Raw genomic sequence first — 19649 nt, forward strand, 5'->3', positions numbered from 1 at the left:
AATGAAATCTGCCAAGCAGTCGCAGCTAAAAAGTCACAGTGGAAGAACAGGTAAGATGACCTTTCTGACCTTGCAGCCTTAAATGCTATATTTCCACTTTAAGGAAAAAATGCTACACTATATTTTTTGCATTGCATTTTAAAATATTAGAACACTTCTTTGTAATACAATATATATTATATTTCAACAAACCTTATGTGAATTAAAAACATGTCAACTTGATAACGGTAAGTAAGGCATTTAAGTATTCGGCAAAAGCACTACAGAAATTTCCTAAGGGATGGTTTCCCTTTAATATTAACTTGATTTGGTGGGTTTCCTTAAACACAAAACAATAAAAGACTTAAAAAAGAGGCAGTGGTAACTGTAATGCTGAAACCCACAAAAAGCAAGGAGTAAACAATGTGTTTTTTGTAGTAGGGAGACCAAGTCAGCAAACTGGGAACAGACAAGCAGTCCCAAGTTACTTGGTCTGTTGCATTTACCAACAGTTGAGGGTAGAATCCGTTGCCGAGTTAAGTTTGGTTCAAGTGCGGAATCCTTTTGTGCCTCACAGTGCCTCACACAGAGCAGGTACTCAGGCTACACTTCCTGGATGGAGCTGGATAAAGATGCTTTAAAATCAACAGAGTGCTGGACAGTGTAACATTTATGGAAAGACTCAATTTTTCATTTTATTTTGCTTTGTGAGTTAACTACCGATCTAGTGTTTCAAGTGTGGTCATGTCAACGCCTTGTGGACAGAGGGAAGCAGAGCTAAAATCAACACTGTCCTGGCCTAGACGCCAGAGTCTCTGAACCTCAGGTCATAAAGAGAACCGACTGGCCTTGTAGCAATGTGATGAGCAAAGCACACCTCATGATTAGCAAGTTTTAGTTGACATGATTAAAAAAAAAATTAGACTGCATTTAGTGCAAGTTCCGTCGGATCACACGTCAGATGCCATGCTGTGGAGACTTCCCGGCTGGAGTATGTACAGTACATAGCCAGGATTTCAACCAAAGAGGAAAGGGAAAATATGGAACAGAAAGTGTTTACGTACATGTTTACATCTAATGGGACTGTCCATTGAATTAGGTTTATTATATGATTTGGTTTGCTGTGCCACATCTAACTTTTTTTTTTTTTGCACAAAGATCTACTTCTGCATAAAGTAGAAAAAGATGGTGATAAAAAACTTCAGATTCTTCAAGCTCCGACAATTGTGTCTCAAATACCATTGTATGAACCTAAAAAATATTAAGAACAATTTAGGAATGTGCGTAAGTATGAGAGTACAAAGAAGCAGAGCTAACAGTCCCAAAGAGAGTGAGTGAAGGCTCCCCACCTCTACTTCCACCCACTAGATAATAGTGACCACACACAAAGGCCACACGATGTGGGGGGAGGGGCCTGCACCCCAGCTCCTGTATGCATAAATCTTAAAAAAAACAATAAAACAAAAAAAAGGCCACACAAGCAAAAGAGGAAGCTTTCAAAAGTTAAAAATCTCCCACTTGCAAATTTTACAAATAAGCCTTTGACTTTGGCAACAGACATTCATTGAGACTTCAATTAACCCAAGAATATTTCATTGACATAATGGCAGGAGAATCTCTGTTTTCCTTCTTCCCATCAACTATTGCCCTACCTTTCCCAGCAAGACCATGACAATTTCCGATAGAGTAAATTTGTTCAAACTGTCTAACTTTTTGTTCCTCTCTTTTTCTGCTTTCTATTTGATTGCCTACTGAGATTAAATATGTATTTACTCCATTTTAATTCCTTTACTGGGTTTATTAGCCAAAAATCTTTGTGGTATTCTTTTAATGGTTGCTTTAGAATTTTGTTCTTATCAAGAGTTAATTTTTTTAGAGCAGTTTTAGGTTCAACAGCAAAACTGAGGGAAAGCACACCGATTTCCTCTCTACCCTCTGCCCACAGACATGCACAGTCTCCCCTCAAATCAACATCCCCTGCGGGTGCATTTGTTATCACTGATGAATCTATGATCAGCACATCGTAATCACCCTAAGCCCATGTCCACATTATGGTTCGCTCCCGGTGCTGTGCTTACTATGGGCTCTGCTGTGACATGTATTCACCACTGCGGTGCTAGAGTATTTTCACCGTCCTAAAGATGCTCTGTGTTCAGCCTGTCCATCGCTGCCACCCCAGTCCCTGGAAACCACTGATCTTTCACTCTTGCCATAGTTTTACCTTTCCCAGAATGCCACAGAGTTGGAATTGTCTAATATATAGCAGTCTTTTCAGATCGGCATTGAAGGCTCCTCCAGGTCTTTTTGTGGTTTCACAGCTCACGTCTTTCTAGTGCTGAATAATAGTCCACTGTGGTCTGGATGTACCACCGCCTGTCCATGACCCCCTCAAAGGACATCTTGGTTGCTTCCAAGTTTTGGCAACTAGAAACAAGGTTTCTACAAACATCCATATACAGGATGTTGTGTGGACATAAGTTTTTAACCACTTTGGGTAAATAGCTAGCAGTGAGGTTGCTGGGTCATGTAGTAAGAGGAGCTGTGGTCTTGTAAGGAACTGCCGGCTCTTCCAAAGAGGCTGGGCCACTCTGCATTCCCACCAGCAGTGACTGGCTCTTACTGCTCCACTTCCTCACTGGCAGGTGTGCAATGGGAGCTCATTGTTTTAATTGGCATTTCTGTGATGACATGGTATAGGGCATCTCTTCACCTGCTTATTGTTATCTGTGTATCCCTTTAGTGAGGGGTCTGATAAGGTCTTCGGCCTGTTTCTACATTGGACTGTTTGTTTTCTTAGTGAGTTTTAGGAATTCTTTGTACATTTTGGATAACAGTCCTTTATCAGATATGTCTTTTGGAAATATTTCTCCTATTCTGTGATCTGTCTTCTCATTCTCTTGTCATTGTTTTACCGGGCATGGGGCTTTAAAATGTAATGAAGTTCAGCTTATGAATTTTTTATTTCAGGGACTGTGCCTCTGGTGCTGTGTCTAAAAAAGTCACTGCTGTACCCAAGGTCATGTAGATTTGCCCCTATGTTATCTTGTAGGAGTATTTTACATTTCACATTTAGGCCTATGATTCTCTTGGGATAATTTTTTGTGAAGGGGGTAAGGTCTGTCTGGAGTCATTGTTTGCATGTGGATGGCAACTGCTCCAGTGTCATTTGTTGAAGACTGTTTACTCCCTCACCTCACATGTGCTCTTTTGTCAAAGATGGTTGACCACACTTAGCTGAGTCTACTCTGGGCTCTCCGTTCTGTTGATTTATTTGCTTGTTCTTTGATCAGCTCCACACTGTCTCAATTACTGTAGCTTTAAAATGTCTTGAAGTTTGGCAGTGTCTTTGACCCTTATCTTATTTAGAAGTGTGTCCTTTGATCTTCACTATTTTGGATTTTCTGGTTATCTTTCTATTACTGATTTTTCATTTAATTCTATTGTTGTATGGGAGCATAAAATGTATGATTTCTAGTCTTTTTACTTTGCTAAGCTTAAAGTGTGCTCTGTTTTGGTGAATGTTCCACGAGCCTGAGAATTAATGTGATTTCTACTGTGGTAGGGAATACTGAACTATTAATTATGCAGTCACCTCTCCTTTTTACAATGTAGCTGGAAGACTAATGACCACCTCTGTAGTTAGGAATATGTGGAGCCCGGGGTAGTGCAGAGTCCTGGGGCAGGGGGCTGTGTCTGAGTACCTACCTGTGTCTTCCTGTGCTGCTTCTAACAGCCGCACTCCTGAGCGCTTGGAGCCTGTGAGCGTCGTGGTGACCGCAGCTGTCTCAGGGCGGCATCTCCATACTGAATACCTGAGCCCATCCTCTCTGGGTCCAGCTCACCTAAGGACCAAGCGAGTCTTCTTTTATTTTTTTATTTTTTAAAGATTTATTTATTTATACAATCACTGGGTACAGTCAGAAGCGCAGGAGGGTGAGAGAGTTCACCAGAGCCAGAGAGGGGAACAGAACAGGCAGAGTGACGAAATACACTGCTGAGGGGAGCAGTGGGCGCAGCAGGAGAGGTCTGTCGCGCCATGTGGGACCCTCACCGGTGGCTGGTTGGGGATCGAACCGGTGCTGCGGAGGCTGCGGGCAGCCTCGCAGCCCAGTGCTCAACCACTGCGCCACCAGGGGAGGCCCGCAAGTCTTCTTTTAAAAGAGTTTTTCTGTTTCTGTGATTACCCACATATATTAAGTGAAAAAAGCAAAGTGCAGAACACTGTTTTTACACCACCATTTTGAATAAAGAGGAAAAAATAAATACATATATGCTTGCCTGCACAGGCATGAAGTTATCTTTGGAAAGAACAGGTGGTAGTGGCTGATTTCGAGGAGTTCTAGATACTAGAGGACAAGACAGGGGTGGTCATGGAGGGTGATTTTCCCTGTATCCTGTTTTGCACTTTTTGAATTTGGAATTATGTGAGTATATAAACAAAGACAAATTAATTTAAAATGCATCAATCAGATACCATGTTTTTACTTGTCAGACTGTTAAAAACCCAAACATATAACACATTCTATGGGCATGACATTGCTAAAATAAGTGCTTTTATTCAATATTAAATATGATCATAAATTGCTATAATGCTCATAGGAGGATTTGACAGTCTCTACCAGCAATCCCACTTTAGGAGATTTGTCCCACACATACTCTAACACATGTGTGAAATGATATATAAAGGGTTATTTATGGCAGCATTGTTTGTGGCAGCAAAATACTGGCAACAATCCAAATGTCCAAAGTAGACTGGTTAAATAAGTTGTAGCAACAGGCAACTGAATATAACACACATGCACACATGCACATATACACACACATATATGTGTATGGGTATATATTTGTTCCTAAAATTTAATTTGGAATAACCTATAGGTACAAAAAATAGGTACCTGTAGGTACAAAATAGTAGGTACAAAAAATAAGAAACAGCAAAGTTTACAAAGTTTGTGTAAAAAAGGGAGGAACAAATAATGATTTTAAAACCATATGAATATATTGCCTACTTAGCATTTAAAATGAAAAAGTAGTGCTAAAGAATTCTAATTTTTTTTTATATTTTGTACTGAGATGTAATTATGATTTTGATGATCTCAGAAGAAATAGATCTTAAAAGTGTTGAGTCAGTTTACATCAATTACCCTCACGGATGCAGTATTAAAGTAGCAAAATAATTTAAATAAAATGCCATGTTGAGCTTAATAATACTCAACACCAAAACAATTTTAACTTTAAGTTACAGCATTTTAAATCAATTTTTAAATAAATTTTAGTAAAAATTTTTGTGTTTCTCAAATTGAAAAAATTACTCAAGGATGAAGTGTCTTTCTTCTCATTGAGACCCCGCCATTTGGGTCCTTGACTCTCCCGTCCTCCTACCTACCCAGGCCCTACTTTCTGTCTTCTCCTCTCCCATCCTTTTCTCCTTTACCTCCCACTTCTCGTCCTATCGCATTGGGAATTGTGTGTTCTTTATAAAGATGACCAATGACTTCCTCTTGCCCACCCAAATAGATATTTTCCAGCTCAGTTTTTGGCTTAAGAGGCTTTTCTTTGTTGCATTTGAAAATGAACGAATGCATTGACTATCGTATAATTTTGCTAAAATAATACCCATTTTCCCCTAGTCCTCTTCATACAACTGACCATTTCCTTCCTTCGCTCTTCTGTGGGTTCCTCTTTCTCTGCTCATCCATCTCCAGTCTCCAGGGTTTTGCTTTTGATCCCTGCTCTTTCCCCTCTCCATTGCTCTCTAGAAGATCACGTTCATTCCATAGTCTTAACTCCTCCCATATATCAATGGCTCTCAAATATATTGCCAACCCAGAATTCTGGACTGCTGAGCAAACTCGCCAAGTAACTCCCTGTGTCTGCCCCAGTGCTACTGCAAAGGGAACACATCCAATCCAGGATCATCTTTATTCTGCTCACCCACTGGCTTAATGCCATCTCTTAACTGAGTTTCGCAAGTATGACATCTAGATATCCTTGACTCTTTCTTCTCCTCCTAACCCCACCACCCCCAAATCAAGTGGACTGCTCTACAATTTAGCCCATGAGTCATATGGTGTTGCCACCGAAATATTTCTTAGATTCATCTCTACTTCCATGTACTTATTTAAAGTTTTACTCAGTCATCTTTGTTGTAGCATACGCAAAAGCCCATTCATTGATATCTTGGCCTTGTTCTCTTTTCAAGCTGAACTAGGCATAGCCTCCTACACCCATGATTTATCTCTAGTCACAATCTGACCCCATCACACCTTGCTTACCACTTCTGAATGATGTCCTGTCACCTACAGCACTGGTTTTCAATCCTGGCTAAACAGAGACTCAATCATCTGAGACAGCTTCTGAAAATGAAGCCTAAGCTATAGGTTAGCCCAGTTAATTCGGCATCTCCAGGGGGTGGGGCCTAGGATTCAATTCGGCATGTCCCTAGGTGATGCTAGTGTACAGCCAGGGTGGAGACACAGGAACCCAAAAGGTCAAGTTCTGTGCTGAGACTCTCTTTTAATTTCTCTGGCTATTGCCTGCCGAGTATCTTTCTGTTATGGTAACTAACTTTTAGTCATTTCCTGCCAATCTCAACTCATGCTGTCTCCTCTGCTAAACTACTCTCCCTGGCTGGCTGTTCCTCTTAATTTGAAAGACTGAGTCCAGTCATCACCTTCTCTTAGGAGTCTTCCCTGACACCATCTTCATGGCCTGGCTGGATAGACTCCCCTTTTCTGTGTGACCCCAAGATCCTGCATTCCTCTCAATTATCGTCTTCGTAAGATCATTTTATAATTATCTCTTGATTGCCTTCCACAAAAGAAAGTTTCTTGAGGGCAAGGGGGTTGTGACTCACTTTTTATCTTAGCACCTGGCAAAGAATAGGCATTCAGATATTTGAATGAATCAGTTGAAAGGTAAATGCCTACATATCATTTTGGTAATATCTAAATAAAAATTAACTTTAATAAATGATAATTACATAGTACTTTCTCAGCAACTCAAATCAGGGCTATTTTAAATTTAGTTTTACTGAAGCAACAAATATAATGATGAGATAGATGACTACTGAGGTGTGCTCAACTTCAGAAATAAATCCCCCATGATGCACAGTCTGCAATTACCAGTATCATGCAATGTGCCCAGAAATTCCTCAGTACCACATAGCTGCCCCACCCCCAGCACAACCGGAAACCTTGATGGCCCACCCCCTTCCTTCAGTGGGGGACCATAGAAGCCATTAAGAAAGAGAGGTGGGCTTTCCCTTTAGTCATGTGGGCAAGACCTTCAAATTCAAAGATGGAGAAGACCCTTTGACCAAGTTACTCCTGGAAACATTAAGAAGTGACACTATTGAGCTAGAAAGTAACATGCTGAGGAAAAGTTCATTCATGGAAAGTCTTTTACCTGATTCAATTTTGTTAAGTATTTTTCTTGCACATTGTACAAAGGCTTCTTCTACATTCTCCCCTGTTAGTGCGCTTGTTTCCAAAAACATCAGTTCTAAAATTGACATCAAACAAAATAAAAAGCCATATTTAGAGGATCATCATATTATTCAATTATCAACAGCCTGGCTAGTGTTCCCTTAGAACAGCAGATGAAATGTAATTTCTTACATAAAACCATGCATTTATGCCAATGAAAAACCAATACGTGTCAATATATTTTTTTAAATGTTGGAAGAATTATAACCTTTTTTGAAAAGTAATGAGTAGCTTGTGCTGGCACTAAGGTCTGCAAGAAACTTCGCAAACAGCAGTGCTTGGTAAGGAAGCAGGCTGGCTGGATCCAGCTGTCAATATAAGTAGTATTTCCTTCTCCAAATTATTTTTATATATCTATATCTATCTATATGACCTACATGCATTTACATATTGGCAGGGACTATGGTGCAAACTGTCATTCTGATCACCAGGAGGGTCCAAACCAACTCCCCTTTCCTCCACCCCCAGGGACCTGTCTATGGTCCTAAGGCAGCCTCAGCCTCCCTAGGCTTGCGTGTCCATTCTTGTAAAAATGAATTTAAGTGACTGCTACACTCCTTCTGAGCATTAACATTCTATGCTTTTGTATTTCTAGTTTCCTTACAAAGTCATGGCAGCTTATGTTTTTCTCACATTTATTTTCTTAACAGAAAGCCAGTCGATGTGTAAGAATATATATTGGTAGTCCTGGAGTCCAACTGAAAATTGTTATTAGGATATTTCAATTTTTGAGTGGCTCTAAAAATGAAAATTACTGAAAATAACTGAATCCTTATTTTATTATCTATATGCAAACATCAATTTTGTGTCACCCTCATGTATTCTATATGGAAGTTGACAAAAGCTTCAAAAGCATCAATGCCCAAATGACTTAAGCTTAATGTAATAAAGCCAATTACCTTCTTTTTTATTTAAATGTACTATTTTACCAACTTAACCTCAAATTACATTCAGTAAAAAAGATGAGATCATTTGATTAGAACCTTTAAAAATTGTTGTAAAATTTCACTTGAAACCAAGACCAATAATATCCAAAGATCCTACACTGAAAAGTCATTAGCAAATATGAATGCATTTGCTTTTTACATTATAATAACTTTGCGGGTAGAATGCAATACAGTGAAAACATAGTAAATAAGTCTACACATATAGTAAAGACAGAAGTTACACATTTCTTAATATAGTTTACACTTAACACTCCAGTTAATGTTTTAAATTCAAAGCAATATTGCCCCGAGATATGCATTTGAAAAGCAGCAATAGGTAAAGAGGTCACTTGCCGTTTTCTTGAGCAAACCTGGAGGCTTCTAGGAAGGTGACTTCCCGATCAGCGTCCAGGTCCTTCTTGTTCCCGCAGAGGATGATCACGATGTTCTGACTCGCTAGCATTCTGGCATCTGTTAACCAATTAGTAAGCGCATTGTAGGTTTCTCGGCTGCATAATATAAGATTGTGAAAATAATACATGTATTTTATAAAACCAGCAACTCATTCCAGTCACTCACACTACTCACACTGCTTTTAAGCATGTCAGGGGAGTGCCAACAACCTCGAAGGTAACTCGGACAACGCTGAGGTCAAGTGCACACCACAGGCTTGGCTTCATTTTGTTTCCAGAAAAATGAAACAGCAAGTCAGACATTTTGTTGCTTGATGTTTCCCGGATGGGGTGCAAAAAGAAAGAGAAATTCCTGCATCGTTTTAAATACTGAGTGCTCCATAAGTGCAGCAGGGCGAGGCTCAGCGGCTGACGGCACCCGCAGCACATCTGCCTGTGCGGTGCTCTGTGTCGTGGGGATTTACTGCCTCCATTCTCCCTAAGGACTCGTGACACAGACTCGCTATCCTCTCCCTTTTCTGCACTGAGACCCAGCGAGGTTAAGTTCCCCAAAGCTGCCCAAGCAGAGACCAGGTCTGTGGACTCGGAACTAACTCTCAGACTTGTTGCTCCAGCCTCCATGTCTAAGGACAGTTCACACCATGGGAGCCTGGAGACTTTGACGGCAGCGAGCTGAGACTTTCGGCCCCTGGTAAAGCCTGGCAGCTGCCCACCTCCTCCCAGGGTACCCCACAGCACCCGGTCCTGGACTCAGACTGGGTGGGTGTCACAGCAGCAGGCTCTCTCACTGGACAGTTTCAACCAAAAGGGACTGCCCTCCCCATGCTCTACCACACAGATTTATGGTGATGCTGAAAAAAAACAACCAAAAACTAGAGACCAGTGCTGTCTGATGGGATTTCTGGGAGGACAGGAATGTTCTACCATCAGCACTGTCCAGTATGGCTACCACCGGCCACAAGTGGCTACCGAGGGACTGAACTTTCAGCTGAACTGCAACACGTGGGTGATAGTTACACATAAGGATTCAGAGCCCTGTGATGGACAGAGGTTTTCTATTAACCAACGGAACCGCCCAGTAATCTCAGGATTAGTGCACGATCATCGCGTCTCCAAATAACAGACAGGGAGGCGCCATGGAGCTGAGGACCTGCCCCGAGACCCCACTCCATGCGTCACCCTGAACTGGGATCTGAACCCAGGTGATAGCAGCCCAGACTGTGCCCTCAACCTTAATCACCGTGATTAATTCTAGTAATTAAAGCCTGTGGGAATCTTCAGGCAAGTGTCAAAGCATCCTGTGAAGCACAATAAACAGTGGGGCGCTTTGACAAGCGTTCCTTTACATGGTAAGGCAGCTAGTTCTAAAACCTCTAAGAGCCCAAGTGGAAGGGCAGACGGGCTTCCTGATTCCCAGCCCCGCCACCCACCACACACAGTACCCTGGACAGGGCGGTATGCGCTTGGGCAGCGGGTGGGGGGCTCCTTCCATGGGGCGTGTGTATTACCTGGTGATGTCATAGACCAGGAGGGCGCCAGCTGCTCCTCTGTAGTAGCTTCTTGTCACAGACCTGCAAGAGTCGTCACACCGCCTTTACTTCAGACCATGCTGGTTCTGGACTACCAAGCATCATCCTCCCAGACAAAAGCACCCTCTTTGCTTTGCAAACCACAACACAGGGATGGACAGACATCTCTTTAAAAGAGAAATGACTCAAAGATATATGAATGATGAGTATGTGTGAGGAGCAATTCTGTCCAAAGTCTGGTCACAGAAATGATGGGGAGGTGGGATGTTAGCAAGCAGGGGATTCTCGAAAAAGGCACACAGAGCTCTGCCCTAAGCACTCAGTTCTACGTGGCTTCCTCTGGGGGTTCCTTCTCCCCGCTCCTGCCCTGCTGCCCTCTGCTTCACCCAGGGAAAGGCTAAGTCCACAGCTGAAACGCCATCCTCCAAGCACCAACCTGCTGCCATGGGCCTCTCCTCCTCCTCTCTTGCTCCTCCCCATTATGAAAAAGGACATCTTGCTTTTCCTAACTCAACTGAGCCACAGAGAACATTTTATTTCTTCTCGGGGACTGTCTTCCTTTCATTAATACACTTTCTCCCCAACATTACCAGCCTCTCCCTTTTTTTGTTAGTTTTTTTCATTAGCAGAATAAAATTTGCTCTGGCGCCTCCCATCTTAAAAAACAAGGTACGCTATGCTACACCATCCTTCCAGCTACTTCTCTACAAAAGAATTGTCTAGGGCCTCCCCGGTGGCGCAGCGGTTGAGCGCTGGGTTGCGAAGCTGCCTGCAGCCTCTGCAGCCGGTTCGATCCCCGGCTGCTCGCCGGCCACTGGAGGAGGGTCCCACATGGTGCGCAGACCTCTCCTGCCGCCCGCTGCTCCCCTCAGCAGTGTACTTCGGTCCTTCTGCCTGCTCTGCTCCCCGCTCTGGCTCTGGTGAATTCTCTCACCCTCCCACGCTTCTGACTGTACCCAGTGCATGTATACCAACCAAACAAACAAATAATAAATAAATAAACAAATAAAACATGCCTCTAGAAAATTAAAAAAAAAAAAAAAGAATTGTCTACCAGCTGCCCCCCCCGCCCCCCCCCACACCCGGTGTCCCTCTCTGCTACTCCATAGAAACAGCCCGTGGGGCAATGCGGACTTGTGTCTGAACCCAGGAGCATTTCTCTGTCCCTCCTTGCTCCTCTCTGAGGTTCCACCCCACCCTCTCTCCCTCTTCTGCTTCTGCCCTGTTCATAGCAAACCTCCCCAAAGGCTGGGGCCTGGCTTCTCAGTTCTACTAATGTTTGACTCAGATGTAATCTTCAGCACAGACGACTTCTGGTAAGATCCAACTGTTGCCAATACCTCCACATGACTGCCTAATTAACATGTCAAAATGAACATTTATAAGACAGTCCTCTTCAGTTCCTACCAGTCCGTTCCACCCTTGGGAGCGGGGGTGGGCATTGCTGTCCACACTGGAATCTGCTTATCTTCCGTTCCTCTTCCATGTCTGATCTGTAGGCAGGGTCTGTCTCTCTAACTAACCATGTCCCACCTGCTGCACATCCACTGTGACTAGCAGTGCCTCGTCCACCCACAGGTCTCTGCCAGGCCCCTGCAGCTGCCAGTCAGAGTCCCCACTGCTGCAGATGTCCCGCAGCCCAGTCTCTGCAGCAGTGGACTGCTCCTCGAGGCAAACTGTGCTGGGGGCTAGTTTGCCCAATGGCCAATTGAGCTTGTCAACCACGCCTCTGTGCTGAAAGCTTGGTGATAAAAAGCCCTAACAGTGGGGTTCAGGCAGCCTGAAGGTGGGTGGACACTGGGAGGTGCTGAGAGGGTGGTGCCCAGAGGCAGGCAGCTCAGCACTGGCTCTCAGTGCTCCCCCTGGGCAGAGCTTCCCTGGGGTGCTTCCCAAGTCTATCCTTAGAATAACCCGGGAACAGTAAAAAGAGTGCTTTCCTGAGTTCTGGCGAGTTCTAGTAAATTGTGGGACTTTTTTTCAAAAGTAATTTAAACCAAAGCAATACATGAACACAGTGATAAGGCTGAAGGTTGCTAAATGGCTGAAGATCAAACACCCCCCTCTCCTGCCTTGACTTCCCTGTGAGACCTGCCTCTCCCCCCCAGGCAAGTACACCCCTTTGGGATTTTTTTTCTTGGCTCAAGTCATTAAAAGAGTACATGTCAAACACCTGTGTGCCAGGCACTATTCTGACTCTCAACAAACAAAAAATGCAAAAATTTCTATTTGCATCTAACAGTCATTCTTCTGGTATTTGCTCCCATTTCTTTATGAAGTGCTTATGAAACTATTTGTTAATTAAGGGTTTATTGGTTTCCTGCTTTGAGGGGAATCTTTAGCTGACACGGCCCTTTCCTTTCCAGGCCTCACTCCACAGGCAGCAGCAGCAGCGTGTGAAGCTGCCAAGTGCCCTTTCCTGTTCTCACAGCTGGCTGCCTCAGTCCCTCTTTCTGAGTCCCACCTCCTGCTGTTGGAGTATATCCTGAGATTCTTAAAGAAAGACTTTGTGTGAAAAAACTTTTGTGTCTTCCCCAGTCTTGCATGTCTGAAGGCATTTTGGTTTTACTCTTACACTTAATAAGTAGTCTGGCTAAAGTGAGACTCTTTAGTTGGAAAACATTTTTCTGTGCTGAGTTTTGAAGTCTCTGTGCGCTCCCAGCTGTGCTGCTTGACCAGTTCCATGTCATTCCGGCATCTAACCCTCTATCTGGGAACGTCGCTCCCCTCTCCTTTTGGAATCTTTTGTGTCTTCCTCCCTGATGTGCTGAAATCTCAAACATGCCCAGGCCTGGGTATTTGGTGTCACGTGGGCCAAATTCCTTCACCTGCTGCTCTCTTTGTTTTCCCCGGGGCCTCTCTTCTGGAACCTGATGGCCAAGCACTGATGGGGCTGCTGTGTCAATCTGCAAGATCCTTATGTTGTCTCTCCCCCTCTCCCTCTCAAGACTCTCACTTAATTTCTGGACGATGACTACTCTATTACCTTGGCTGTTTTTTTCAAATATAATTTTGTTCTTATTATTGAAATGTTATCTCTGCTCTCTTATTTCTGAAGATACTTTTTAATGTTTTTTTCCTATTCCCCCAAGTTCTGATTTTTCTTTATTTCTTATTTATTTTCTTTGTCCTGGGGGCTCCTTTTATTTTGGAAGCTTTCTTTAAAAGTCTTGTGATCCTTGGCTGATCATTTCTATTTAAGAACAAGGGATGAAAATGTCTAAAGAAGCTTGTTATGTGTGGGCTGGAGGCTTCACTATAAGACACTGGACAGAAATTGGGCTGTTTTACAGTGAAGCGCCAAATATGAGTATCTTTATTTCCTTTTGTTATAGGGCAGCCCCGATATTGAACGGGTTGCCTGGCTGTGGGTCCTCACCCGCGCGCTTACAAGGGACTTATGAATACTCCACTACAGACACACACAAAAGGTTAATAAAAGGTTTATTTACAAGGGAAAAGGAAATAAGGAAAATGTACAACTCAGGGAGAAAATAGGGAAATAAAGTCTTTAATGCGTCCTACCCGATCTGCTGACCTGGAAACCCAAAATGTACTCTCCAAGCTGGCTGGACGCTGCGAGCTGGTGGAGAGTCAAAATGGGGGAACCCTCCAAAGCCCACGTGTCTGGCTTTATACCAACCTGGCTGCTTAACCCCACCCTCAGGTCCCAGCCACCTTCCCTTTGGTGGTGATGGGATTTGGAGTTCCCAGTGTCTTTGGCTTTGGTCTGGGGTGGGGGTGGAGTCCACAAAGCCTGTATGGAATTAGCTCAGGACATCCTTTCCCCCTAACAATTCCCCCCTTTCACTTTATGCCACCATTTCCATGGTGATGAAGATCGAATATATGGATGTTGGGATGCAGTCTCAGATGAACATTTTTACCAGGTTCCAGTGTGAAAGAAAACCAGTCCACAAAGCCTGTATGAAATTAGCTTTAGGACATCCTTTTCCCCCCTAACACTTTGGTGCCATTTAGTTTTCTACAAAGAACAATCCTTTCTCTTGTCTGAGATACTCTGGCTGCCAGCACGTAGGGGAGAGTTGGGGGAGGTGGGGGAGTGACTATAGAATCTTCCTCTTTTCTCCTTACCTCATCCCTACTCTCTGCTGTGCCTGTCACCCTGGGTCCAGATTCTATTTCAACTCAGAGACTGAACCTCTCACTGTGTGCACAAGCGCGCGCGCGCGCGCGCGCGCACACACACACACACACACACACACACACACACACACACACTTTAACCTTCCCAAATGTTTCCAAATCCTGATCTTTTATGGATTCAGCAGAAAGAAAAGGCTGGCTGACCTTCCCCACTACAAGCCTGATGCCGATCTCTCTGCGTCAGGCAGTCACTGTGCGACCACTTTCTGGCTTTAATGTTTTTTCCCCCCAAATCTCTTAATGGTAACTGTGTACTCTCCCGATCTCTGTCCTCTTCAGTTAGTGTTATTTTGGGTATTTTATAGTAACTTCAGCAGGGTTCTGGAGGTGAGAAGATGTTCATGCTGGAATGAAGTCTACCATGTTTAATCAGTCCTTCTAGAGAAATTATTGTGAACAAATACTGAGCATTTAAGAGATGGATGTCTACCTAACATTAAGTGAAATGCTTGCAGTGGAAGTGAGTTTATTTAACTGAATTTTGAAACTTAGTATCTGTTCAGTTTTGACTTTGTGTACCTGTTTAAAAAAATACAACTAAAATATTAATCTTTCTTATTAGTAGTTGCAGAATAGTAAACACATATGCTTATGTGCAGCAACCTGGGGCCATCATTCCAAACCTCAGCTATGACTGCAGTGTGATAAAGGTGTGAGGGAGAAAACATCTTGTGGATAATATGCCAATCATTAGAACATGCTTTAGTTAGTGTGAAACCAGACAAAACCCCTAGAGACACCTAAAAAATTCTCCTTTAGTGAACAATTGCATGTGCTATTTCTTTGCCTTGATTTTAACCTAGAAGTATACTTGGAATATACAATACCATATCCTTTGAATGTACTCACTAGTCCCACAAAATAAGTTCACCTCTGAACTAGAATAAAATCACTTGAAAGACATTCTAATGCTTTCTTTAGAAAGTTAATGTTACATGGAGAAACAAAATGACTTTTGGTTAATCTTAAAACTTCCAGAAGTATATATATTAACTGAATATAATTGATTATTTCAAATTCGATTTTCAAATATTTTTACTAAGTTAGAGAAAAAACTACCTGAATCGTTCTTGGCCTGCTGTATCCCATATCTGTAACTTTACATATTTGCCACCAACATTTATTATCTTTGAGCCAAATTCCACTCCTATTGTATGATTTGAGTCATCTTTGACTGAAAAAGAAAAACAACAAGAGATTTAGTATTAAAACATTAAGGATAGAGTTTTACAGATATAAATAAGTTACACTAAAATCCAGGGTTTTAATGGAAAATATAATTGCCATTAGCTGTTCATTTCTGTGACAGTCAGCTGGTAAGAAGCACTCGCTGTTTTAAACAGAATACACATAGTCTCAATTCTCCAAAAGGCAATAGTGCTTTTTCTCAAAAGCCCTAAAACAAGCCAAACATTTTAAAGCCTAAGCTTGGAGGGGGCCACAGCAAACAAGAAGCACACCCACCCTTCACTTCAAGGTGATCACAAATGGCGACTATATAAAATACCTGGGCACCATTTTTAAGGACTTAGTGCCCAGACCTGCAGGTTGGTCAATGAGGAGGTGCTAACAGTTTCAGCTATTTGAATGGACAGATATTCTAAAGGCATAAAAGTGAAAAGAAGGAAAAGCACTGAGGTCCACAAAAGAAACTTGATGGGCACCAAAGATTAAGGGGAAAAGAGGAAGAGATGGAGTAAAAATTTCAAAACAAACTCAAAGACAAAAACTCTGCATGCTGCAACCATGGTGTTCCATGAATTTTAGTATTGTGCAGCCATTATTTGGGATTAATTTATTAGAGAAATCAATACTATCTGTTTGAATGGGCAGGGAGGCAAGCAAAAGAGTACTTTCCTGGAATAAGCTATCTGTAAGTGTAAATATCTGTGATGATGAGAGGATAAGGTAAAAATCAAATGTCTTGACTACATGGCCCATTGATTATGTCTTTCTTGTAAGTGTAGGATGAAATGTAATTGTATCAGAAATCATAGCAGTCACCTGACAGTTGTGTTTATTGTTTTCTGGTGTGTGTGTGTGTGTGTGTGTGTGTGTGTGTGTGTGTGTGAGAGAGAGAGAGAGAGAGAGAGAGAGAGAGAGAACTATGCCAACCTGCCACATGCCCAGATGGTGTAGAACTGGTATGGACATTCTATTAGAACAAACTATGAGGCAAACCTTAGAGTACAAGTCTTCAAGGCGTGACAGCCAAGGCCAAGGGCATCCTGACTTGACATGGCCACAAGATAAAGAAAGTAAAACCTTTCCCTTACTGCTGTAGGCCACAGAGACCAACCAAGCAAGCATGCAGGTCTCCCTTGTGAGGAGCAGAGGAGGATTAGCAGGGAGAGTTCACCACAGAGGAGGGAGAGACTAAGAACCTGGGTACTTGCCCTGAATACCTTCTGGCTAGTTTTTCCTGAGAGGGTCCAATGCAAAGTCTTAGAAGGAAAACCAGTTGCTCAGTGAGTAAATACTCATTACACTTACAAAGGCTGGTTCTGTGACCAACTCATGCTGGTTGGCGTCACTAAATGGAGGGCTAGTGACCTTGTTCTTTTGGTTGATGAAGACGGAAGTAGCAGAATGCATTTTTAGAAATGTATTCTTCAAAGCTCTTTGCCAAGTCACCTGAGCTGTCTCTTTCACCACTTTACCCACCACTCAGATATCTTGTGCACTTGCTTAAGCAGCACTTCATGAAATGAAACAAATGGTGTCTGTGCCTTGACCTGACTGCCACAAAGGAGGTCGCTCTCCACAATTCTTCCTGTTACTAAGAAAGCACTTTACTTGAAGGGCATTTTCTGTTACTATATTTTGGAACAAAAAAAATCAACCTCTCTCACCAAAACAGTGCAAGTCAATGGCAAAAGACGGGTTCTGTGGTCAAAAATCCTGGGTATGTGCCTACCAAGCTATTAAGTGAGCCCCCCAGAGCACACACCAACTTCTCTAGACCTCTTTTCTTCACCTGCAAAGCAGAACTGAGGACAACACCTGCCTTAACTACAAAACAAGGCCACCGAGGACCAAACATCATCTTATCCAAAAGGTAGTTTAAAGGCTTCCTGGGAGGCTCCCTCTCAGGAGATGGAATTCCTTGACTGCCTTCCACATCACCGTGTTCTAGCTTTGTATCTGGAAGATGTACAGTTATGAGTAACTATATGCTGAACGTTGAACCACTATATAATTAATATGCTAACTTAGTAAAACTCAATCTTTTACTAAGAGTTCAGTAATAAAAGTCTAATGTTATTTTAAGTATTTATAAACTATACCCTTTCTTCTGAAAAAAGACTTGGAAGACATATGTGAGCAAGAGGGCACCGGCAGAAGACGACATATGGGGGACACCGACCACTTGATGTCACTTACATTTTTTTTCAATAAACTGATGAAGTAAGCAAGACTTGCCAGTTCCTGCATTTCCAATAACCAAGAACTTGAACAAAAAATCTGAAAAACAAGAAGAGACTGTTTAAACTTACCTTAAACAGATGCTACTACTTATCTATTCTTAGACTACGATCATAAAATGTAATGAAATCTTAGTTACTTAATACAACAATAATAAAGGAGGGAACCTGAGTATTTTGTGAAAATGACAATAAACATGTAAACTTACCAATTGCCTTTTTGATATTTGGCTCACATGCTAATTTTGTCATTTTTCTCAAACTGTGCTCTCAGCACAATTTCCTTTGATGTGAGAAATTTGAAAACTACTCTTGTAATGAATAAAATCTGTCCCTCTGCTAGCCACCACTCAAGTAAATAAGCAACACAGTGACCAGAAAAATTTCAAGTGTTTTCTGTACAAAAGAAAAAATATGGTGGACTAAAAGCCTACTTCCTTTTTCTTTTTTAAAAACAGGTATAAGTTCCCCCCATGCTTGCAGATTATTATTGTTGTCTTGCCCTATTCCCCATCTACTGTGACTTAGCCTGCTTAGTCTGAAGTGTGAGATTTGCCTCCTTCAATATGGAGATTTGCCTCCTTCTTTACATAGTGTGATATATTTAACTTGGGATTTTATTTTCCATAAAATGTAAATAAAGGATTTCCCGAATGGGATATGCTAATTAGTACTATGTAGCACTGTCGCCTCATAGGGCAGCAGAGTTGGAGCGGCTGGGATGACAGTTACCCAAAGTCCATGTGGAGCAATGAGAAGCCTAGAGGGGCTACACAGGTGTGTAGTGTGCAGCCCCCATCCGAAGGCAGTTATAATTACTGGAATCAGGTACAAAGGTGGGGCAAGTACACCAGGAGTGTACACATGTGGGGGTGGTACTGGGGATGTAAGCTAGGGTGGAGTGCCAGGGTCTATTGCCAGGGGGCTCCATTGCTCCTGCTAGTCAAGGCATATTATCTCTATTCTAATATCTGCCTGCTGTTTTCAGCAGATACTGGTTTCCCAGTATGTTCCTCATACCAGGACTTTTGGCCTGGATGAGAGAGAGGCTTCCTGCATGACCCTACATCTAGTTGACAAGCAGGAACTCTGGGCACCAAAACAATATCCTGAGAATAAGGAGGGCCAGGGAGCCCACATAGCATCAGTCCCCTCCTTTATCCCCTCTTTCCAGGTTCATTTTTTCCTTGCTACCAAAGAACGTCAGTTCTGCGCAGCCCAGGAGCTGCAGAGCACCAAATCTCTTTCCCACCCTCACACTTTGATCCTAACCCACCATCTCTAACCCCTGTGCCTTCATGCCACCACACTCACATTTTGGCCCTGAAGATCCTGCACTCAATATTCTGGATCTCTCATTCCTGGCCCTTTGAAACTGTTTACTCCACCCTTCTTTTTCAGACCCAGAACAAGCACACTCTGCCCCAGCTCCTTCTTTCCCCCAGTGTAGTTCTCAAATAGTCCTCTTCTTTCTGATGCTTTCCCTAGCCCCATTGAAGAGCTCTAGTCATCATCAATCAATCATTAAGCCTTTTCACCCTCATGATTTTTAAATAGTTATAATTACTTAAAGAATAGTACTATTGGAATTGTCAGCATTTTAAAGAACCAACAGTTTTAAGCTTCGCATTATGTGTTTGAAAACACACCACACCCATGCTCAAAGCAGTATTATTCATAGTAGCCAAAGTAAGAAAGCCACTGAAGTATTCATGGACAGAAAAAT

General features: G+C 42.5%; 1 protein-coding gene across 1 annotated transcript in view; it reads right to left on the reverse strand.

Moving 5' to 3' along the window:
- Positions 1-1179: 1179 nt before the first annotated feature.
- The window catches only part of RAB4A (RAB4A, member RAS oncogene family), a gene marked incomplete at its 5' end in the record, with an annotated part of 30340 nt that continues 11870 nt past the window's right edge, over positions 1180-19649 (reverse strand). Inside the window, 7 exons of the mRNA XM_084253656.1 lie at positions 1180-1230; positions 3685-3821; positions 7387-7482; positions 8747-8901; positions 10314-10376; positions 15558-15672; positions 17883-17963. Coding sequence (XP_084109782.1) covers positions 3706-3821; positions 7387-7482; positions 8747-8901; positions 10314-10376; positions 15558-15672; positions 17883-17963 — 626 coding nt within the window. The 3' untranslated portion in view covers positions 1180-1230; positions 3685-3705. The remainder of the gene's footprint in view (positions 1231-3684; positions 3822-7386; positions 7483-8746; positions 8902-10313; positions 10377-15557; positions 15673-17882; positions 17964-19649) is intronic.

This window comes from Talpa europaea (genome assembly GCF_964194135.1).
Source record: "Talpa europaea genome assembly, chromosome: 14".
NCBI lineage: Eukaryota > Metazoa > Chordata > Mammalia > Eulipotyphla > Talpidae > Talpa > Talpa europaea.